At 35.0% G+C, this 25,263-nt stretch overlaps 2 protein-coding genes across 6 annotated transcripts in view; one reads left to right on the top strand and one right to left on the bottom strand.

Moving 5' to 3' along the window:
- Positions 1-25,253, top strand: part of LOC120419999 (A disintegrin and metalloproteinase with thrombospondin motifs 7) — a 128,644-nt gene extending 103,391 nt beyond the window's left edge. For 4 of the 5 annotated variants that reach the window (XM_052709294.1, XM_052709297.1, XM_052709295.1 and 1 more), the window contains 3 exons: positions 19,367-19,751; positions 19,808-19,982; positions 24,189-25,253. In XM_052709294.1, the coding sequence (XP_052565254.1) occupies positions 19,367-19,751; positions 19,808-19,982; positions 24,189-24,740 (1,112 nt within the window). In that variant the 3' untranslated portion in view covers positions 24,741-25,253. The remainder of the gene's footprint in view (positions 1-19,366; positions 19,752-19,807; positions 19,983-24,188) is intronic. The other variant, XM_039582891.2, reaches the window with a different exon arrangement.
- On the bottom strand, positions 5,620-10,907 carry LOC128093234 (uncharacterized). Its single transcript, XM_052709298.1, has 2 exons — positions 10,820-10,907; positions 5,620-6,368 (listed from the first exon to the last, which is right to left on the bottom strand). Exons 1-2 carry the CDS (start codon positions 10,829-10,831, stop codon positions 5,805-5,807), a joined length of 576 nt encoding a protein of 191 aa, XP_052565258.1. The 5' UTR covers positions 10,832-10,907; the 3' UTR covers positions 5,620-5,804.
- Positions 25,254-25,263: the final 10 nt, after the last annotated feature.

The following is a 25,263-nucleotide window of genomic DNA, read 5'->3' as shown; positions in this document are numbered from 1 at the left end:
ACACTGCCCATAATTGAAAATTCGGCTATTATGCCAAATCAAGTATTCCGAGAAAAACGCGTTTTAGTGTTTGTCACAAAATCTCCGTCAAGGCAATTTCCCATAAGAGTGGCATATTAGCCGTTTGGTTTTTCGCATCGGCAGCCGAGTCTAAACTCTATTTCAGTGAAATTCATGTTCCAGGAGATGTGTTGGAACATCCTCTACCGCCTGGTGCTGATATCTCGTTTTTGCCAAAAGTGGATATTAGCCGTTTTTTCAATGGTGGGCAGTACAGGGCAAAAACTAACGTTGTAAAATGTTTGTAATAGAAAAATCGAAAAACTATGAGAAAAACTGCGATTGGCCAAAAAGTTAATACTGTAGGCTTATAGTCCATGAAATTACCTATCATTTGACCTATGGGAGTATGAGTGCTGGAGGCTAATGCAAAAAGATGTTCAGGTTTAAAAAAAAATTAACAGTAATTTGCAAAAGCTATGAGAAAAAGTCAAACCAATCCTGGATGTCTATGGCACATTTTGAAGTGCTTCAAAAGATCTTTTGAATGCATCTAAAAGAGTTGGAATTGATCAAGTCTTACGCAAATGGGAGCCATTTTATTATTTTTCATGTTTTCTTGACCTCAAACTTCAATGCCCGTTTTACCCCACTTCCCTTTGTCGTAGAGGGCTCATATTTGGCATGAGTTCATCTCATATAAAGACAGACAAACGCTGAAAGTTTCATCCAAATCGGAGCACCTCGATACGACCTGTTACACATTGGTGAAAAACTCGCTCTTAAAATCTAAATGAATTTTTTTTTGAGGCCGAAAATATAGCCATCAAAATTGTACAAGGTATCCAGTAAATTCATGTCCTCTTTCCATGCCCCATTCAATATTGATAGATTTTAAGCTGAAATTTCCATAGAACCTTTTCAAATATTCAGCAAGTTTTTTTTCGGATCTCAACATATTTATCATTAAAAGCCCAAGTATAATAACCTTTCTTTAAAAATGTGGCGCTCTAAAATTGGTTCAGACGGGGATATGATTTTATGAAAAATTGGGTTTTTGAGAAAATTTCCAAAAAACCTTATTTTTTGGACCACCCTATTTCACAATAGGAGCACCCTTATTGTTAATCAAAATACGGGTCTTATTATTTTTGTCAAGGAACTCCCATGCCAAGTTTGCGGCAAATCGGAGCACTTTTGATGTGAATCAGGCATGCCAGATTTTGAAGATTTTCGGGCACATCACAAAAACGCAAATGAGTTTAACTTGATGACAAAATAATATTTTACAAATTTGTTTTTGGCAAAAGAAGCAAAACATTGTTATCTTTTTCGTGAGTAATTCATTTAATTAAAAATCATCGAATAACATGGAAAAACAATACGTTTGAGCATTGAGCCTGTGCTCGAAAATCTTCAAATGTGGCATCCCTGATGTGAATCCTTACCGTTTGACATGGAATCGCTGGCAATTTTTCCGTGTCTGGAACAAAGAGTCTATGTCTTGAAATATTTCAATAGGATTCCTCGGAAAGTTACAATGTCGATCGTTCGTTTCCTAGATATGGTATTTTGAAAATAGAAACTGGGTTTTTCGCACGAAAACAAGAAAAATCAACATATTCACTATAACTGCGAAACCAATGTCACCCTTGATGACGGTAACTCAAAAATTAACTCTATGACCCATACTTTTTTAGGTTTTAAATGTTCCTAATTGAAAAACGCAACTTATTTCGAATCGTGTTGTTTTGCAGGGAAATGCTGTTTATTTGTTCTTTCAAAATAAAAACATCTTGAAATGATTACTCATTTCCTCGTATGGCCATTATATTTAAAACATACGGGTAATTCTTCGCCAACGCACACAGCAGTTGCCCCGACCCCTCTTCGATTTGCGTGAAACTTTGTCCTAAGGGGTAACTTTTGTCCCTGATCACAAATCCGAGGTCCGTTTATTGATATCTCGTGACGGAGGGGCCGTGCGACCCCTTCCATTTTTGAACATGCGAAAAAAGAGGTGTTTTTGAATAATTTGCAGCCTGAAACGGTGATGAGATAGTACTCAGAATTCCGAAAAAAACGTATTTTTCATCGAAAAAAAACACTAGAAAACTATTAAGAACTCTGCCATTTTCCGTTACTCGACTGTAATTTTTTTTGGATTTTGTCATTTTAAGGGAAATTTAATGTACTTTTTGAATCTACATTCACCCAGAAGGGTCATTTTTTTTTTCATTTTGAACAAAAATTTTCATTTTAAAATTTCGTGTTTTTTCTAACTTTGCAGGGTTATTTTTTCGAGTGTAATAATGTTCTACAAAGTTGTAGATCAGATAATTACAAAAAATTTGATATATATACAGCAATTCCATTTGAAAAGAGCCTAAACCGAAAAAAAAAGTTCTCCGATCGGGCTCAAAATTTTTCTAGCCAAAATAATTAGCCCCTTTTTTGGTTTGGCCATTAGGGTGACTTACATCGTGCTATGGTGGTTCGAAAAATGGCAATTTTAGTCATTTTCGCAAAAAAACACTTTTTTTTAAATCATATCTCCGCGTCATTTCATCCGATTTTAGCTGTCTTAGACACAAGAGGAAGGTGATTAGTTTGGCTAATAGTAGGAAGTTTCAAAAATCTAGCCTAATTTTTAAAAAAAGTCGTATAAAAACTTAAAATGGCGTTTTGAACGAGTCTGGACCAAAGACCCTATGTCTGAAAATATTTTTTTCGGATTCCTCGAAAAATTCCACATGATATATCAAAAATTGGCGATGTCGAACCGTACGTTTCCGAGATATGATTTTTTGAAAATAAAAACTGAGTTTTTGACGCGCCACGCGCAGAAACAGGAAAACGACGAAATCGGCAAAAAATCAACTTTTTTCACTAAAACTGCGATAACATAAACATTTCAGCGATAACCTATACATGTTAGGGTACCAAAAGTTGCGTATTTCAATAAAAAAACTAACTTAATCCACCTATGTGGTTGGAACCTTCCTCACAACAGTGGCTGTACACAAGTTTCATCTATTTTTTAGATCCGGCTTCCAAAAAGTACATCGATATCACTTAAGTGGCCATATCTCGAGACAGGGTTGCCAGATCTTCAATGTTTTGGGCTCGTTGGAAATGTCTTTTGATAACCTAACCAACCATGGGTTGGATGATGGATCCGGACAAAGTTTACATACAATTAAGTGAGATCCGGCTTCAAAAAAGTACATCAATATCACTTAAGTGGCCATATCTCGAGACAGGGTTGCCAGATCTTCAATTTTTTGCACTCGTTGGAAAGGTCTTTAGATAACCTAACCAACGATGGGTCAGATGATGGACCCGGACATAGTTTACATACATTTAAGTGAGATCCGGCTTCAAAAAAGTATATCAATATCACTTAAGTGGCCATATCTCGAGACAGGGTTGCCAGATCTTCAATTTTTTGCACTCGTTGGAAAGGTCTTTAGATAACCTAACCAACAATGGGTCGGATGGTGGATCCGGACATAGTATACATACATTTAAGTGAGATCCGGCTTCAAAAAAGTACATCAATATCACTTAAGTGGCCATAACTCGAGACAGGGTTGCCAGATCTTCAATGTTTTGGACTCGTTGGAAAGGTCTTTTGATAACCTAACCAACAATTGGTCGGATGGTGGATCCGGACATAGTTAAGTGAGATCCGGCTTCAAAAAAGTACATCAATATCACTTAAGGGACCATATCTCGAGACAGGGTTGCCAGATCTTCAATGTTTTAGACTCGTTGGAAAGGTCTTTTGATAATCTAACCATTGATGGGTCAGATGATGGACCCGGACATAGTTTACATACATTTAAGTGAGATCCGGCTTCAAAAAAGTATATCAATATCACTTAAGTGGCCATATCTCGAGACAGGGTTGCCAGATCTTCAATGTTTTGGACACGTTGGAAAGGTCTTTTGATAACCTAACCAACGATGGGTTGGATGATGGACCCGGACATAGTTTACATACAGTTAAGTGAGATTCAAATATATGTGAAAACACATTTTTATACATAACTTTTGAACTACTTATCGAAACTTCAATCTGTATAAAACTCGATCTATGGGACATTAAACCAAGTAGAATGCAACAAGTTCAGGTCAAATCGGTTCAGTCAGTGCCGAGAAACATGAGCTAGTTTGTTGGTCACATACATACATACACACACACATACACACACACATACACACAGACATTTGTTCAGTTTTCGATTCTGAGTCGATATGTATACATGAAGGTGGGTCTACGACGTTTTCATACGAAGTTCATTTTTAGAGCAGGATTATAGCCTTACCTCAGTGAGGAAGGCAAAAATTGGTACCCTAACATGTATAGGTTATCGCTGAAATTTTTATGTTATCGCAGTTTTAGTGAAAAAAGTTGATATTTTGCCGATTTCGTCATTTTCCTGTTTTTGCGCGTGGCGCGTCGAAAAACTCAGTTTTTATTTTCAAAAAATCATATCTCGGAAACATACGGTTCGACATCGCCAATTTTTTAACATGTTATGTGAAATTTCCCGAGGAATCTGAAAAAAATATTTTCAGACTCTTTGGTCTAGACACGGTCAAAACGCCATTTTAAGTTTCCATACGACTTTTTCAAATGTTAAGCTAGATTTTGAATTTTTTACTATTTTTCTCAAATAGCCAAACTAATCACCTTTCTTTTGCGTCTAACACAGCTAAAATCGGATGAAATTACGCGGAGATATGATTTTTTTAAAGTGGTTTTTGCGAAAAATGACGAAAATTGCCATTTTTCGAACCACCATTGCACGATGTAGGTCACCCTAATGACCAAACAAAAATAGGGACTAATTATTTTGGCTAAGGAACTCCTAGAAAAAATTTGAGCCCGATCGGAGAACTTTTTTTCGGTTTAGGCTCTTTTCAAATGGAATTGCTGTATACATAAGGGGTTTGCTTATTAACATCACGAGTTATAACGATTTTACGAAGAAAAAAAAGTTTTTAAAAAGTTGGTCGTTGTCGATCATGGCCGTTCATCGTCACCCACGACAGACACGGACAACAAAGCAAAAAGAAACACAAAAAGTATTTATTTCAAAGCTTTTTTTTTGTAAAATCGCGATAACTTGTGATGTTTTTAAGCAAACTCCTTATGTATGTGTATCATTTTTTTATAATTGTCTGCTCTACAACTTTGTAGAACATTATCACACTAAAAAAATAACCCTGCAAAGTTAAAAAAACACGAAATTTGAAAAAAAAATTGTTCTGAATGAAAAAATGACCCATCTGGGTCAATGTAAATTCGAAAAGTACATTAAATTTTCCTTAAAATGACATGTTCCAAAAAATTTTACGGTCAAGTAACGGAAAATGGGAGAATTTTTAAAACTTTTTTAGTGTTTTTTTCGATGAAAAATACGTTTTTTCGGAATTCGGAGTACGCCATCAAATCGGGCGTCTAATTTTACATAAAAGTCCCTTTGACACCAAATTTCTATCTCATCACCGGCTGCAAATTATTGAAAAACACCTCTTTTTTCGCATGTTCAAAAATGGAAGGGGTCGTACCGCCCCTCCGTCACGAGATATCAAAAAACGGACCTCGGATTCGTGATCAGGGACAAAAGTTACCCCTTAGAACTAAGTTTCACGCAAATCGAAGAGTGGTCGCGGCAACTTTTCCCGATTTCGAGTGAGTTGGTAGAGAATTACCCTTACACAAAACAGAGTCGAAAAGTAATAAATTAATCAACAAAGAATGAAAAACTAGTCAACATCATCACCGCTGTAGCTTAATACCGCCAGCTTCGGTGCGTCTTCTCGCGCTGCGTCACGTGCCGATATATGGGCACCGGAACCGGGTACGGCTTCGGCACCGGCACCTCAATCTTCTTCAGTACCTCCACGGGGAAGGGTTTCTCCACCTCGACCGGGTAGGACTTCTCCACCGTGTACGGGACGGGCCGCTCGATGATCTTCGGCACGATCTTGTACACCGGCACCTTTATCTGCTGCTCGACGTTCACCTGCACCGGGTACGGCTGGGGCACGTTGATTTTCACGTACTGCGGGACGGCCACCGGAACGGGATGCGGCACGGGGACGCCGATCTTTTGGTAAATTGGAACCGAGTAACGGTTCGACTTTTGCGAGTGCGTTACGATCGCATTGTGGTGAACTTCGTCACTCTCCGAACCCAGCGTTATGGAATCGTCGTGCGCTCCCGTACTGCTGATGTCCTCGTACTCGTCGAACGGGGACTCGTGGAAGTTCGAGTAGCTGTAGCTACGGCTCTGTACCGGTGTAGGACCGAACTGTGCCGTCAATGCTACGACGACCAGCAGTTGAATGTGTGCCTGCGTGTTGAAAAAAAAAAAATGAGAAAACAAACGTTAAATAACTTAAAACAATTGTTACAACAACTAGGGCAGCGGGTCTTCAGGGCCAAACCCTGCAAAACTCCGTAAATTAGTGTTACGAGTTGAACATGCGAAAGAACAATCCTTTCCCTTTCTGTTGAGTACTATCACTGCACACAACCTGCATCGCAAAGTGCATCCCTAAGTTGCATAACGAAGCGTGGTAACAAGGTAACGCTTCGACGGTTTTCATCGGTGCCGGCGACCGGAATCGATACTTGAGATGAGTTTTGCCAGTTTGTGTGAAGTTTGCCTTTCTTCACGGTCGATAAAATGTAACTACTTGTTTTAGAGCTTGCTTTGCACTTGCTTTCTGTACGGCGACTAGACCGGATGATGTTAGCACGTGATTTTGAATTATATTTGATCGAGTCGTAATCGATTATGGGAATAGTTCAATTTAAGTTTGCAATTGAGCAGTTCTCTACGGAATCGGTCTTTTTTCTTTAATTTTAATTTTTGTATTTTTTAATCCGACTGAAACTTTTTTAGTGTCTTCGATATGCCCAAAGAAGCCATTTTGCATCATTAGTTTGTCCATATAATTTTCCATACAAATTTGGCAGCTGTCCATACAAAAATGATGTATGGAAATTCAAAAATCTGTATCTTTTTTTTTGATTGAATTTTTTGATTGTTTTGGTGTCTTGGGCATAGTTGTAGGTATGGATAAGGACTACACTAAAAAAAATGATACACGGTAAAAAAAATAGTGATTTTTAATTTCACTTTTTGTCACTAAAACTTGATTTGCAAAAAACACTATTTTTTTATATTTTTAGAGGACATCAAATGCCAACTTTTCCGAAATTTCCAGAATGGGCAAAAAATCTTTGACCGAGTTATGATTTTTTGAATCAATACCGATTTAAAAAAAAATGAAATATTGGTCGCAAAAATTTTTCAACTTCATTTTTCGATGTAAAATTGAATTTGCAATCAAAAAGTACTTCAGTGAATTTTTGATAAAGTGCACCGTTTTCAAGTTATAGCCATTTTTATATAACTTTTTTCAAAATAGTCGTTGTTTTTCATTTTTTTAAATTAGTGTCCATGTTTGCACACCATTGAAAAAAAATATTTTTGAAAAGCTGAGAAAATTCTCAATATTTTGCTTTATTGAACTTTGTTGATACGACCCTTAGTTGCTGAGATATTGCCATGCAAAGGTTAAAAAAAAGGAAAATTGATGTTTTCTAAGTCTCACCCAAACAACTCACCATTTTCTAATGTCGATATCTCAGCAACTAATGTTGATGTTGTTAATTGATTTATTTCCGGCAGTTTTAACCTTTCGGTCATTCGCTGCCGCTCAGCAACTAATGGTCCGATTAACAATGTTAAAATAAAAAACATTCGTAAAAATTTCCGATCTTTTCGAAAAAAATATTTTTAAGAATTTTAAATCAAGACTAACATTTCAAAAGGGCGTAATATTGAATGTCCAACCGTTTGAAATGTTAGTCTTGATTTTAAATTTTTGAAAATATTTTTTTCGAAAAGATCGGAAAATTTCAAGAATGTATCATATTTTAAAAATCTGAATCGGACCATTAGTTGCTGAGATATCGACATTAGAAAATGGTGGGTTGTTTTGGTGAGACTTAAAAAACATCAATTTTCCTGTTTTTTAACATTTGCATGGCAATATCTTTTCAAATTTTTCAAAAGTGGGCAAACATGGGCACTAATTTAAAAAAATGAAAAACTGCGACTTTTTTCAAAAAAGTTACGTAAAAATGGATGTAACTTCAAAACGGTGCACTTTATCAAAATTTCACTAAAGTACTTTTTGATTGCAAATTCAATTTTACATCGAAAACTTAAGTTGAAAAATTTTTGCGACCAATATTTCGATTTTTTGAAAAAATCTGTATTGATTCAAAAAATCATAACTCGGTCAAAGATTTTTTGCCCATTCTGGAAATTTCTGAAAAGTTGGCATTTGATGTCCTCTAAAACATATCAAAAAATAAAAAAAATTAAAATAGTGTTTTTTTGCAAATCAAGTTTTAGTGACAAAAAGTTAAATTAAAAATCACCAAAAAAAAATTTCCGTGTATCATTTTTTTTTTTCAATGTAGTCCATATCCATACCTACAACTTTGCCGAAGACACCAAATCGATCAAAAAATTCCTTCAAAAGATACAGATTTTTGAATTTTCACATATCATTTTTGTATGGACAGCTGCCAAATTTGTATGGAAAATTATATGAACGAACTAATGATGCAAAATGGCTTTTTTGGGCATACCGAAGGCACCAAAAAAGTTTCAGCCGGATTAAAAAATACAAAAAAAACGAATGACCGAAACCTCAGAGAATTGCTCAATTGAGTTTATTTTAAATTTGAACTTTTAATATAATCTCAACATTATCGATACAAAAGTATACTTGAAGCATATTTTAAAAACTTTGTTTGTATTTATTTAACATTTTTTAAAGTGTCCTGTTTATTTTGTCTCAGTCTGTCGATCTTCTGGATATCAATATTGCTCCAGCTGTCAATAAATTTCGTAATCCCTTCAAATAGATTGCTTTGATTTTTCGTTCTATAATTTGATAACTCCCGCTCTCGACGGTCCCTTCAATATCGACAACAAAAGAGTCCACAGTACTTGCTACTTTTAAATGTATGTTTGTTAATGTGACCTAACGTTATTGTATGAAATTTAAATTAAATATAAAACTAACTGTGAAATTATTTTTTGAAGAGGTTTCCTAAGTTGACCACTTAATTTCAGGTTTTTGAATAATTATACTTCTAACCTGCCACACTTTAAAAAAACATTTTTTTGTTAAAAGTTTTTTAAGTCTGAGCCTTCTTGCTTTATGCTCATAAGTTCATTTTAAATAAATAATCGTTGACCGTCGATAAAAAAAATCATCATTCGATAACGATCAACTTCATCGTTTTCACTGGACGAAACAATGATCGGTTATAATTTTAATTTTTATTAATGTTTGTCATTTAAATTGAATGAGACGATTTTTTAAATTATTTTTTTAATATTTTTTTAATATGTCAAAAAAAGTTCTTTATGTAATTGTACTTCTTATTTTACTTATATATAGAAATTTTGATTTGTTTCAAATTTTTGTCATGGCATGATTTTTTATAACGTTTTTGTGCAGGATAAGCTTCTATAAACTAGGTTTTTCAAGAAATTCTACTCATAACCAACGCTGTAAAACTCTTTATCAAAACTAGAATACTCTCTGCATAGGAAACTTATAGCAAAAAGATTGTTTTAAAAATTAACGCGAGAAAAGAGTTTCATTAACAGTTAAAAATAATGATGGTAATATTACATCTGGAAATGGTGACAGATTTTGTGCAAAAAAAATTACAAGCTCACAAATTTCAAGCCCTGTTTTGAAGTTTTTAAAAATTAATTTATTGCAAAATGCTTTATTTATTATTACAAACACGATTCTGTCAAAAAATGTCTAAATAACCCTTTTTCCGATCTGAGAGTCCTGAAAAGTTATACAAACAAAGTTGATTTTTTAAGAAAATATATTTGTATACGATTTGTGACAAAAAAAAATCATTTGGGACTATCAAAAAATTATGTTTTTTGATTTAAAATGAAAAAAAAATTATTGGAAATCATTACCTTATATGCTTAGTGATTTTCAGTGAAATATTTTTTTTTTGCGAGGGCTTTAATTCCAATACATTAATTTCATGGAGCTTCAAAAGAGTTTAAATAACCTTGCAAATTGTATGGTTCTAAACGTTATATTTACACCTATTTAACATTAAATATCAATAAACTAATTTCCTACAATTTTTAAAGTGCTTTACAAAATATGTTTTGGTTCCATCAAATTGTTCATTTTTTGTCAAAATATCTGCTGCTGAATTTTTTTTATAATATTTTAATTCTCAATTTTTATTGCCAAGCAGCTTTCAAAAATATGTTTAAGGCCGGTGCAAATATTTTTCAATTTTTTTGAAAAAAATGTTTTAAAATGCAATTTACACAGAGTCAGTTCTTTTGCAATCATAAGTTTCAAAAAAATGTAAATATAAGATTTTAAATTGTTTTCAGCTTATTGCACTTGAATATCCGTTGAATTTTTGAAGTTTTTGTTATGTTTTCAACAGCATTCATTAAAAAATTTAATCTTTTTAACACATTTGTTTTACAATGAACTTTTTTACTGCTTATTATGTTCACACAAAGCTCAATAAACTTTTACTCATAATAAAAACAAAACAATCAAATCAAACACTTAATAAAATTTCTTTTACACTTAAGTAAATCACATTTTGTTTTAAAGTTGTTATATTTTTTGGATAAAACTTTTTATAAGCTTCAGATTTTAAAAGTCCTTAACTTATATCACGTTCTAGGATATTCTCACTGATAACACTTACAAAGCTTCCCATTGCACAACCGAAGTCCCAATCAACACAACAGAACAAATCACAAACCAGCAAACAAACCCCTTTTTGGACCGAAGCTTTCAACGGGCAAACCACAAGCAGCACAATGACGACACCTTTCACCGCACCTGGCGCTTTTATAAAAAGCACCCTTCGCTTTTCGATCCACCACAGGCGCCTTCCGCTTTTTCCATTTCCATCTCACTTTGGCCCATTTGTTTTTCTTTTTTGTTCGTCCGTTCCAACCCGGCTCGGGCTGGCTCGCGACTGTTCGACTATTCGAGTAATGGGCAGCGTCGTCGGGTATCGGATTGTAGGCCCGCAGTTGAAAGAACCTCTTATTACCAGTTCATCAATTTGGCTTGCTGGCTGGATGCGAGCATAGCTCAGTGAATAACTTCACGAAACATTATGATTGTTGGGTACTCTGCAGTTCAGGAGGAAAGACAGTATCAAGTGATACGCGGTGATGAAATTTAATAAAGTTGATTGCGCGTTGCTTGGCCGAGTAAGGTTCTCCGAACAGTTATGATTAGTGTTAATGTAATTTACGAAATTTGACATAAAATCAATGTTTACATTTGTTCAAAAAAGTCTGGAAATATGAAATTTTGATGTTGTTTTATAAAATTTTCGAGATATCGAAAAATTGTCCATTTGTAAGGAGCGTGGACAATCAGTTTTCTTGTGTTAACATTGAAGATGCTATGGTTGCTGCAATAAAACCTCGCAAGGAATGAAAATTTGGAAAACAAGAAATTTTCAGGTGCTACTGATTTTTGACTTTCCGGCCTTCTATTTACCTATTGAATGTGCAACCTTTTGTAATCTCTTCGAAAAAAGCAATTTCAGTTTTTCAAATCTTGACTTTTTTTTGATAAGGTCCTATAAACAAAAGTAAACATTGAGTGTATCCCGCTTACTCCGATGGACTTTGACATAAGGTGTGAAAGGGATACACTCAATGTTTACATTTGTTTATAGGACCTTATCAAAAAAAAGTCAAGAAATGGACCAAATCAATAGTTTTCATCAGATATGAACGACGACAGACACTATTATTAATGCTGAAAAAAGAAATGTTCTTCGAAAAATTCTGCCAAAAATTAGTATTAAATCAAAATCGGCAAACTTTATCAAATTAAAAAAAATCTACACAGCAAAAAATTTCTGTGTAAAATCGCATGCAAAAGCATGCACATCACCTTTGTGAGAAAAAGCATGCAATATTGTATGAGAAAACATGTACACAAAAAGCATGTACCGAAGAAAAGAAATCAGGTCTGCTCACCCCAAAAATTACATCAATCCGGCGAGAGTCATATTCATAGTACCAGTTCCGCGCCCCAACCCACTCGGCTATCTCGCCGCTATGTAAATAGTCGGATCAATGCCAATGTAATAGTAGGTTTTCCGTACGTCGTATACTGTGTTAACTGCATACGATGTATGGGGAACCTACACCTACATCGGTGAAGATCCAACTATTTACATAGCGGCGAAATAGCCGAGTGGGTTGGGGCGCGGAACTGGTAATCTGAATATGACTCTCGCCGGATTGATGTTATTTTTAGCGTGAGCAGACCTGATTTTTTTTTCTTCGGCACATGCATTTTGTATACACGTTTTCTCATACAATATTACATGCTTTTTCTCACAAAGGTGATGTGCATGCTTTTGCATGCGATTTTACCATCAGTTTTTTTGCTGTGTAATCGATTGCAAATTTAATAATGCATCCAAAAATGCATTTTGGTTTTCTTTTCGAATTTTTTTTCAAAACGTGTTAAAAATTAATATTTTTTCAAAAATTCATGAATGTTGATAAGTTGGCACTTTAAGTCTACTAAAACAAATTAAAAACTAAACCAAAAGGGAGAAAAATAAAGTGAAAAATTGAGTTTAAAAAGGTTTGTCAAAATCGAGCAACAACATTTTGTAAAGTTGAAATTCGGATTTTTTTTTTCCTGAAAAGTCTAAACTTATATCTACAACTTTGCTAAAGACACCAAATCGATCAAAAAATCTGAAGATATGGATTTTGGATTATGACAATAAAAAAATCATCTGTGGTCTATGGAGCATTGTATCAATTTCTAAACTTTATTTTTTAAATTTTTGTCACCATTTTTTCTCCAGCAGAGCCGAGGGATAAAACTTTGCATACAATTTGTAATAGCTATTATATTAGGTAAAATGACCACTCAATATTTTTTTTCAATTGAAAATATTTTTTTCTATATTGGTTAATGGTTTGCTTGAATGTGGGATGTTTGTTAATCGATATCGATAAAAAAAATTATTCATGGGCTGCCAATTTATTGAAAACAATGTTATTTTTTAGAATACTTCAAAAATCGGTCGAAAAAAAATCCTTTCATGTTTAGATGCAAAACCGGAACTTTACAGAAATGTTGATAAAGTAAGATATATCTACTGTTTCACAGTTCATTTTTTGTAACAAAATGCGCTTTCAATTGTCTTGATTAAAATACTAAATATTATTTTACCGGAAAATTACACTTATATTTCATTTTTTTAAATGAATATCGGAACAGTTGCTGAGATATCGGCATTTGAAAATTGAGTGTTATTTGGAAGATAGAAAACAACTAAATTTTCCTGTGGCTTACTCTTTTTGAGGCTGTCCTTATTTCATCAATTCATTCTTATTGTCCAATCTTAAAGTTTCTTAGACATATTTATAGGAAATCTTTTTGCTGAACTTCTCAAACTTCGGCAACCCTTTCTAAAAAAAACCAAAAAAATCAGGTGAATTCATCTTTTTCATAACTTCTGTAAAGTACTCCTTGATTTCAAATCCCAATCGATTTTTTCTTTTATATTATTGGCAGCATTACAAAAATGTTCTTGTTCAAAATCTCAAAAGTTGTGATTTTTAATCATTTTAAACATATTAAGAAATACAAAAAATAATCGAATGCCAAAATTTTGTAGTATTCAAATTCAAGTATTACATTACAATTCTGCAACTTTGTAACTTTGTAATCGAATTTTTTTTTTCTCTCCTTTTGATCTGCGAAGATCAAAAGGAGAGGTTTTCACAAAATGGCGTTCTTGACTCAATTTGGCCCAAAATGCACTGCGACAAGATAGAACGCCAACGACGATATGTTCTTATTTCTCGAGTGTTATACGTTATATTCCTCATGAAAGAAAAAAAATGGATTTTGCTCAAATTTCTCTACAGGTATCGATCATTTAATCCGTGACATATCCATTTCTCATCGAAAGACAAACAATTTGACTAACGTTGTAATTACGAATTACTGGTTCAGATTTGGAGCGGCCAGGCCTACCCAAAACAACTCTTCGCTGTCTTACAATTCCTACCTTGGTTCTTTTACGTACTAACAATTCTCCAAAGAAAATCACAATCGCTACCATCCATTCGAGCCCCAGCAGCTTCAGGACGGGACGAAACTGAAAAAACGTAACAATTTCAAACTCTTCGGGTGAAATCAGCTTTCCGCTTGGCCCGGGACCGCCAGCTAACTTTTTCATCAGTCCATTTTCGAAGAAATTTTGGGAAAACTGCTCAAAGTGTTCCTTAAATGGGCTGTTCGTGCGAAACCGCACCCCTATGAAGCCGGTGTGAAAGACTTCTGGGACTACGGCCATGATGCGGCGGGAAATGCGTTTGTCAAAATTCGAATCCAGCTCGACCCTTTTGTGGGCGTCGAAGCAGGACAGCAGGTGGGCGTAGCTGGATTTGTAGAACCGGAACTCGGACCGGTTGTAGAAGCGGAGTTTGAAGCGATTTTGATGAGCTTGAAGAAGTTCGGAGTACCCTACTTTGTAGGATTCCGGCACCATGATGGTAAGACCTGCGTTACGCACTTCTTCAATCGTGTTGTAGTCCTGGTAGTAGCGCACAGCTGATTTCGTGGCACAAAGTTCGTTTTGAACGTGGGACAGTATGTAGCACGAGTAAACACTGATCAGAACAAGCGCAAACTTTTCTCGCATGGTCACATTTTGCAAGGTTCCTGATTGAGATATTGTGTAAGCCATTCTTGTCCACAGCGAAGATGTTCGTTTCCTTCGGCGTGGAAAGAATTGGCTTACGATTGAGTAAAACAGTAGGAAAAATACTGCTGTTCCGTTGCCGAGAAATAGAAACAAGCCCTCGTTGATCAAACTTCCTCGGGGAGCTATCAAACAGAGTTCGTTTCGTTTCGGGGTTATCGCAAAATCTTTGTTGTACGATCTGACGGCTGCCGGGTACATATTCAAGTCGTGATGATCGTCAACACTTGGATAACCATCCGGACCGACCAACCGACATTTTGCGTAATTGGAGCTGGTTTTGCACTGCTGGTAGGTGATCTTCAGGGTGATATTGGACCAAACAACAAACGAAGCAAGTAGAACTCCGTACGGTCCAAAAAGTGACGTTCCGTTGCAGGAAATGTACGGTTCAAGATCGGGAACGATCGCCCGGAGAACCGTTCCACGCATGATGACTAACAGACCCATAACTACATTCTCATCAAGTTAACCCAACGGTGACCTTCAAGTTCCATTAGTGGACAGAGTAAACAATAATTTTGCCCTTAAGTTCCATTACCAATTTAGTTTCAATTTAGGTTGCTAGCAAACTTGAATGTTTGGCAAACGGTCCAAACAATTCAGTTTCAAACGATCACCGCCATGAACAAAGTAGGATACTCCGAATTACTTCGAGTTGCCCAGAAGCGGTTCAACTTTCGCTTCTACAATGAATCAGAGTTCCAGTTCTACCAGTCCAACTATGCCCACCTGCTTTCCTGCTACGTCACCAATAAAATTATTCATCTGGATTCTAATTTTGATCGTAGCACCAACCGACGAATCATGGCAGTTGTTCCAGCGCCATTTCACACCGGATTCAGTGCTTTGCGGTTTCGCCCTGGCAGTCTTTTCAAGCGAAAGTTTGAGATTTTTTATCAAATTTTCTTCGAGGTAGGGTTGATGAGCAAGTTAATAGGGGGATCTGAACCTGCCAGGAAGTTAATTTCCCCGGAAGAGTTCAAAATTGTAACCCTGTTTCACATTTATCCCATGTTGGAGCTACAGGTGTACGCATGGCTTTTAAGTATGGTGACTTTGTTTGGGGAATTGATCATACGCAAGAAATTGATAGGGGTTGCTCCGAAAAATAAACGAGTTGTTTTGATGAAACATCATGGGCGATCCAAATCAGAGCCAGCGATATTAAGCTACAAAATCAGTCAAATTGTTAGTCACCTGAGAACGAATGGGTACTTAACGGACTAATAGCGGAGTTATTTTTTTATTTTTGAAAAAGGCTCTGCACAGTGGGAAAAAGGACCCAAAAAATTACCGCAACATGATTTCGCGCAAACCATCTATTGCTATACACCAAAAGCTTCGTTTTTGCACCAGGAACAATAATCCAATGAAAAATCGTACTGCACGGACCTGTGGCCGGAGTACAGGCCACCGGAAGATCCGGATTTTTGGAAAAAGTGTCAGATTTATCCAATTGTGAACTGATAAGCTTTCTTCTTCCATGCATAGTCATGTAAAAAAATCCTAGAATAATGAATATTAAATACCATATGACCCATCGGAACCGGTTCCACCGATCTCCGGTGGCCACATCCGGAACCGCATTAGGAAACAGCGTAAACTATCCATGCGACGTATCAAACTTCTTGATTTTGGATGGAGAGTATCCTTAAAATGTATTTTTGCCTCCGGTGACCGGTTCCCAGGTTCTCCGGTGGCCACATCCGAAGATCATATTTGGCAAATTCCTGAAACCACTCTTGCGACATATCAAACTTCATGTTTTTAAAAGAGGAGTGTATAACTCATGTCCCCATTCAAAATCAAGAAGTTTGATACGTCGCATGACTAGTTTACGCTGTTTCCTAATGCGGTTCCAGAAATGGCCACCGGAGATCGGTGGAACCTGTTCCGATGGGTCATATGGTATTTAATATTCATTATTCTAGGATTTTTTTACATGACTATTCATGAAAAAGAAAGCTTATCAGTTCACAATTGGATAAATCTGACACTTTTTCCAAAAATCCGGATCTTCCGGTGGCCTGTACTCCGGCCACTGGTCCGTGCAGTACGATTTTTCATTGGATTATTGTTCCTGGTGCAAAAACGAAGCTTTAGGTGTATAGCAATCGATGGTTTGCGCGAAATCATGTTGCGGTAATTTGTTGGGCCCTTTTTTCCCACTGTGCTCTGGTTTGATTCGATGAAAATTAATGTAGGAAATCAAAGCTATCTTCACAAATAATCAATCAAATTACAAATTAAAAATAATCAAATAAAGTCATCAATTTGATGTTTTTCTTTCACAACTTTTTTTTTTCTTACTTTAAAGAAGTGTTGAAAGTATGGTCCTCGGGCCAAATTTAATTTAATGTGACCCACAGACCTATTTTGAATAAGTATTTATTTTTCCGTGACCCTTGAAGAGTATCGGGGCCGCATTTACAAAGCGGGTTCAGTGGCTATTTTTTAACTTAATGTTAACAATGTTAACATTCCGTAGGTCGCCTCCGTAAGGTGTCGTTGATAAGGTCCAGCTTGTGTTGATACACTACCTTCCCTTTACCAAGTAATCGAATCCAGAAGGGAAAAGATCACCAGTTGTGTTGGTCCGAGCCTGAATTTGAACCCCGATCTGCCGCTTACGAGGCGGAAGCGTTACCACTAGGCTACGAGGCTCGGTCACCAATTTTTCTTTTGTTCTTGTTCTTTTGACTCATCTGTAAAGTGATTTTATAATTTTATTAAATAATCTTTTTTTTTTCATTTTATTTTTTTTTATATAAAACCAATGATTTTTTTTCGTATTTTTTCGTATTCTAGATTAAAATTTGAACATGGCTTATCTCAGGCCCGTAGCCAGGGGGGTGGGCTTCGGGCTGAAGCCCCCCCCCCCCCCCCCGAAATTTTTGGAAGACATATGGGAGAGAGGGAAGAAGAAGAAAAGAAGAAGAAAATTTCTTCTTCCAGCCCCCCCCCCCCCGCCCCCCCGAACCAAAATTCTGGCTACACTCCTGGCTTATCTCTAAACAAGTTTTTCAAGAAAATGATTTCAGAATGCTTATTTTGTCGTTTTAAACCAAAACAAGGAAATAAATTTATTTTAATATATTGGCATGACCAATTTGCCAAAATCTTCAAAACCAGAAGAAATTATTTCCAGAAAAAAAAAACTGGATTGGCCGCAATCTGGATAGGTCCGGGTTCCCACGGGGATGTTCCGTTGGAAGGACATTGGCCGCACCGTGTGAATATGGGCAATATTGGTGTCAAACTTCACAATTTTCAAAATCACATATAAAAATTACGGACTGACCAGAACCTAGATGGTTCCAGGTTCCCCGGGGGATGTTCCGTTGGAGGGACATTGGCGGCACCGATGAAAATGGGCAATATTGGTGTTAAATTTCACGATTTTCAAAACCACATATGGAAATTACGAAAATGGACATTGTGAGTGAACTGGCCACAATCCGAATTTGTCCGGGTTCCCTCGGGGATGTTCTGTTTAGCGGACATTGGCGGCACCGTATGAATATGGGCAATATTGGTGTCAAAATTCACGATTTTTCATATCACATATGAAAATTACGAAAATGGGTTCCTCGGGGGATGTTCCGTTGAGCGGACTTTGGCGGCACCGTATCATATGGGCAATTTTGGTGTCAAACTTCAAAATTTTCAAAATAACAAAAACATATGAAAATTATGAAAATGGACATCTTGAGTGGACTGACCACAACCCTTGTAGTTCCGGGTTCCCCGGGGGAAGTTCCATTGAAGGGATATGGCGGTATCATATGAATATGTTGGTGTCAAACTTCACTGTTTTCAAAATCACCTATCGAAATTACGAAAATGAACATAGAAAGTTTATTCGTCACAAACTGCATCAATTCAAGTTCCCCGGGTATGTTTCGTTGAAGGGACATTATCGGCACAAATGAATCAATAACAAATAAAGAAGTTGAAAAAAAAATCTCAAATGATTTTTTCTACAGTCATCCACAATTTAAATTAATTCAAAAAATTATTTCCTTCAATGTCCCTTCAACGGAATATCGCCAGGGGAACCCGGAAACATCCGGGTTGTGGCCAGTCCGTTTAAAATGTTAATTTTCTTAATTTCCATATGAAATTTAAAACCAATATTGCCAATATTCATCGGTGCCGCCAATGTCCCTCCAACAGAACATCCCCCGGGGAACCCAGACTATTCGAGTTGTTGCCAGTCCATTAAAAATGTCCATTTTCGTAATTTTCAATGTGATTTTGAAAATCGTGAAGTTTGACACCAATATTGCCCATATTCATACGGTGCCGCCAATGTCCGCTCAACGGAACATCCCCGGGGAACAACAGTTATAAATCGGGAACAACTTGGAATTCGGTTTCAACCCATTGACCTCCGAAAACAAGATCAATATTTCAACATTTTAGAGCATTTCTTGGTTCATATTTCAGCTAATCTCTAATTTCCGCTCATTTTCCCCCGTGCAGACGAACCGTGCGAGCTGTACTGCACCAACTCGGAGGACACCATCATCATGCCGTTCGGGGACAGCGCCGCGGACGGGACGCCCTGCAACGTGGGCTCCAACGACATGTGCATCGGTGGACTGTGCCGGAGGGTGGGTTGCGACTGGGTCGTCGATTCCAACACCACCGTGGACAAGTGCGGCGTGTGTGGGGGTCGCGAGGACAGCTGCACCGTCATCCAGGGCAACGTGACGCGCCAGGTTAATGCCAGCGGTGACGGGTACGAGGAGCTGCTGCAGGTGCCAGCTGGTGCGAGGAATATCCTCGTGGAGGAGATGATCCGCTCGAAGAACTACATTGGCATTGGGAAAGCGAACGGGCAGGAGTACTACCTGAACGGGAATCGGTAAGTATTTCATCTGCTAGGATCAAGATCTTGTGCTAAGTGTAAGCCTCTTTCAGCCACATTCAACTACCCGGCGAGTACGAGATGGCAGGCAGTTTGGCGCTGTACGAGCGAGACGACGAGCAGGAACGGGTCAAGATACCGGGACCGATCAGCGATGATATTGTCATAGCGGTAAATGTCCTAAGCGTGCTTTGCTTGGTTTTCGTTGTCGCACTCGTAGCCGTTTCGGTAAACGTTCAATTTCCTTCCATCAGTTTGTTACTACGTACTTCAAACATTAATGGTGTCTACTTCCTGGGAAAAAAGTTCATTTTTTTAAACTAAATCTAGAAAGATAAAAAAGATTATTACAAATCTTATTTTGTATCAAATATTAAATTCAAAATAAATCATTAAATTATTATAAATTATAATTGATAAATTATTAAATTACTCAATTTCTAAATTATTAAATTACTAAATTACCAAATTACTAAATTGCTTGAGTACTAAATTACTAAATTGCTTGATTACTAAATTACTAAATTACTAAATTACTAAATTACTAAATTACTAAATTACTAAATTACTAAATTACTAAATTACTAAATTACTAAATTACTAAATTACTAAATTACTAAATTACTAAATTACTAAATTACTAAATTACTAAATTACTAAATTACTAAATTACTAAATTACTAAATTACTAAATTACTAAATTACTAAATTACTAAATTACTAAATTACTAAATTACTAAATTACTAAATTACTAAATTACTAAATTACTAAATTACTAAATTACTAAATTACTAAATTACTAAATTACTAAATTACTAAATTACTAAATTACTAAATTACTAAATTACTAAATTACTAAATTACTAAATTACTAAATTACTAAATTACTAAATTACTAAATTACTAAATTACTAAATTACTAAATTACTAAATTACTAAATTACTAAATTACTAAATTACTAAATTACTAAATTACTAAATTACTAAATTACTAAATTACTAAATTACTAAATTACTAAATTAATAAATTACTAAATTACTAAATTACTAAATTACTAAATTACTAAATTACTAAATTACTAAATTACTAAATTACTAAATTACTAAATTACTAAATTACTAAATTACTAAATTACTAAATTACTAAATTACTAAATTACTAAATTACTAAATTACTAAATTACTAAATTACTAAATTACTAAATTACTAAATTACTAAATTACTAAATTACTAAATTACTAAATTACTAAATTACTAAATTACTAAATTACTAAATTACTAAATTACTAAATTACTAAATTACTTAATTACTTAATTACTAAATTACTAAATTACTAAATTACTAAATTACTAAATTACTAAATTACTAAATTACTAAATTACTAAATTACTAAATTACTAAATTACTAAATTACTAAATTACTAAATTACTAAAAAGACAAAAAAGACAAAAAAGACAAAAAAGACAAAAAAGACAAAAAAGACAAAAAAGACAAAAAAGACAAAAAAGACAAAAAAGACAAAAAGACAAAAAAGACAAAAAAGACAAAAAGACAAAAAAGACAAAAAAGACAAAAAGACAAAAAAGACAAAAAAGACAAAAAAGACAAAAAAGACAAAAAAGACAAAAAAGACAAAAAAGACAAAAAAGACAAAAAAGACAAAAAAGACAAAAAAGACAAAAAAGACAAAAAAGACAAAAAAGACAAAAAAGACAAAAAAGACAAAAAAGACAAAAAGACAAAAAAGACAAAAAAGACAAAAAAGACAAAAAAGACAAAAAAGACAAAAAAGACAAAAAGACAAAAAAGACAAAAAGACAAAAAAGACAAAAAAGACAAAAAAGACAAAAAAGACAAAAAAGACAAAAAAGACAAAAAAGACAAAAAAGACAAAAAAGACAAAAAAGACAAAAAAGACAAAAAAGACAAAAAAGACAAAAAAGACAAAAAGACACAAAAGACAAAAAAGACAAAAAGACATAAAAGACAAAAAAGACAAAAAAGACAAAAAAGACAAAAAAGACAAAAAAGACAAAAAAGACAAAAAAGACAAAAAAGACAAAAAAGACAAAAAAGACAAAAAAGACAAAAAAGACAAAAAAGACAAAAAAGACAAAAAAGACAAAAAAGACAAAAAAGACAAAAAAGACAAAAAAGACAAAAAAGACAAAAAAGACAAAAAAGACAAAAAAGACAAAAAAGACAAAAAAGACAAAAAAGACAAAAAGACAAAAAAGACAAAAAAGACAAAAAAGACAAAAAAGACAAAAAAGACAAAAAAGACAAAAAAGACAAAAAAGACAAAAAAGACAAAAAAGACAAAAAAGACAAAAAAGACAAAAAAGACAAAAAAGACAAAAAGACAAAAAAGACAAAAAAGACAAAAAGACATAAAAGACAAAAAAGACAAAAAAGACAAAAAAGACAAAAAAGACAAAAAAGACAAAAAAGACAAAAAGACATAAAAGACAAAAAAGACAAAAAAGACAAAAAAGACAAAAAAGACAAAAAAGACAAAAAAGACAAAAAAGACAAAAAAAGACAAAAAAGACAAAAAAGACAAAAAAGACAAAAAAGACAAAAAAGACAAAAAAGACAAAAAAGACAAAAAAGACAAAAAAGACAAAAAAGACAAAAAAGACAAAAAAGACAAAAAAGACAAAAAAGACAAAAAAGACAAAAAAGACAAAAAAGACAAAAAAGACAAAAAAGACAAAAAAGACAAAAAAGACAAAAAAGACAAAAAAGACAAAAAAGACAAAAAAGACAAAAAAGACAAAAAAGACAGAAAAGACAAAAAAGACAAAAAAGACAAAAAAGACAAAAAAGACAAAAAAAGACAAAAAAGACAAAAAAAAACAGAAAGGACAAAAAAGACAAAAAAGACAAAAAAGACAAAAAAGACAAAAAAGACAAAAAAGACAAAAAAGACAAAAAAGACAAAAAAGACAAAAAAGACAAAAAGACAAAAAAGACAAAAAAGACAAAAAAGACAAAAAAGACAAAAAAGACAAAAAAGACAAAAAAGACAAAAAAGACAAAAAGACAAAAAAGACAAAAAAGACAAAAAAGACAAAAAAGACAAAAAAGACAAAAAAGACAAAAAAGACAAAAAAGACAAAAAAGACAAAAAAGACAAAAAAGACAAAAAAGACAAAAAAGACAAAAAAGACAAAAAAGACAAAAAAGACAAAAAGACAAAAAAGACAAAAAGACAAAAAAGACAAAAAAGACAAAAAAGACAAAAAAGACAAAAAAGACAAAAAAGACAAAAAAGACAAAAAAGACAAAAAAGACAAAAAAGACAAAAAAGACAAAAAAAACAAAAAAGACAAAAAAGACAAAAAAGACAAAAATACAGTAACAAAAAAAAATTAACAATACACAATAACAAATCATAACATAAGAATCAAAATCGAAAAATAATTTATTATTTTGGAAATGTAGATTAAGAAAACAGATAGTTCACGATTAAAGTGCAATAAATGATGAACAAGTAATTTTATTGTAGGGGGAGAGGGGGTAATATGCACCCCCTAAGGGAAAACTGTGATTTCTCAACCATTACAGCATTACTGTGGAAGAATTTTGTTCGATGTTGTAAAAAAACTATTATTCTTCGTCATCCATGTAAAAAAAGTCTTAAAAAACCTCAAAATTGTTTAAAAATATCAAATTTCTAAAAACATTTTTGATTCATTTCAAACGACCATGCGGGGCAATATGCACCGCAACATTGGGGCAAAATGCACTACAACAACGGGGCAAAATGCACCACAACATGGGGCAAAATGCACCGGGTAAAAGCAGTTTTCACTAGTCACCACTAGATGACACCGCTGTTTTTACAAAGGAGCTTCACAGCGGTGCATTTTGCCCCGACCACGCTTTTTGCAGAAAATTTAATTAAAAATGCATTTTTTAATATTTTTGGACTCATCTATCAACAGAATAATGAAGATTATGGCAAAAACTGTATACCTCAACACTTACAATATCAATAAATACTTTTCATATTGTCCAAAAATCATAATGAAAGTTCAATGAAAATTAGATGAAAACACAACATTTTAAAGTTTTGCAAATAACTTGAGCTGTTTTTATACTGCGATGCTCAAATTTTTCCAGCATGGTTTAGCAATGTTAAGCATCCAATTTCTATGATTTTTCCCCCGTAAAATTCTTCCAAATACCGAGAAAAGCAGGGGGTGCATTTTGCCCCGGGGGTGCATATTACCCCCTCTCCCCCTATATTTTTCATCAAACAAAAAGATCAAGAGAAACATTTGATTCTGGATTCAAGTAGACACCCTGTTATTGTAGCATTTCTAGATAAAAAAATTAAATAGTTAGGTGCACAAAAATAAAATGTAACTATCGAATGGCCAGCAAGAAAACAAAATTTAATTCCTCTTTTTCCCACACCCCAGGTCATCGTTAAAAAGAAAAACAACAACACCAGCATCCGGTACGAGTACACGCTACCGTCCAAGCCAACCCCATCGCCACACCCTTCGCCGTACTACTGGAAGCTGGCCGACTGGAGCCTCTGCTCGGCGACGTGCGGCGGCGGAAAGCAGCACCGCGAGTCCGTTTGCCATCACCGGGGAGAGGGCATCGTGGCGAACGCACTGTGCGAACAGAACGCCCACAACAAGCGGCACGACCGGTTGACCCGGGTCTGCAACGAAGATCCCTGTCCGGCCAACTGGTGGGTGGGACCGTGGCAACTCTGCTCGGTGACCTGCCGGAAGGTTACAGGTGGAGGTCCGGATCCTGCTGGGCCCGTCCGAAAGCGGTCCATTTTGTGCGTTGATCAGGCTATGAACGCCCAGCCGGATGATCGCTGCGAGGGACAGCCGCGGCCGCCCGACCATGAACCGTGTGCTGGGAGGTTGCCGCTTTGTAAAGGTTTGCTGGACGCGCACATTCTGGTCGAGGATATCCCGCCCGAGTACGACGACGAGAATAATGTCATTTGACGTGGTCTGCGTTAGTTGGTTGGTTGGTTGGTGTGTACTCTATGTTATATTAACATTTGCCGTAGTTTGTAGGGACGAACGAAGCTGCAATGCTGCAGCAAAGGTTTTAAGGTTTTACACATTATGCTATCGAAACGTACTTACATTCTTGTGAAAAGTATTATTTTAAACTAAAAGCAACAAACAAACAATCATGCATCAGCGAGATAGTTGGTAGTACAAAGATTTCGAAGATTCAACGAAACGGTTTTACAACTTTTTACTTTTTATTTGTATACATTTATATATTTACAGAACTGTATTTAAAAATAAAAGTATTACTTTACTAGTATGAATAGTCGTCGCTACTGCAGCAGTAAACTCATACGCGTCTCTAGCTATTAATACTTGTTACTTAAAAACATTAATCACATCGCCGTACAGAGTGTAATACCGCGTATTTGTTGGAGCTGCGCGCGTTTTAAAATAAAAGGAGCATTTAATAAATTATGAACCCCGATAAAATCACCGAAATCTCCGTGTG

This window comes from Culex pipiens, chromosome 3 (assembly GCF_016801865.2).
Source record: "Culex pipiens pallens isolate TS chromosome 3, TS_CPP_V2, whole genome shotgun sequence".
NCBI classification, from domain to species: Eukaryota; Metazoa; Arthropoda; class Insecta; order Diptera; family Culicidae; genus Culex; species Culex pipiens.
The sequence above is the reverse complement of the archived record's forward strand: the minus strand, read 5'-3'. Positions and strand labels throughout refer to the sequence as shown.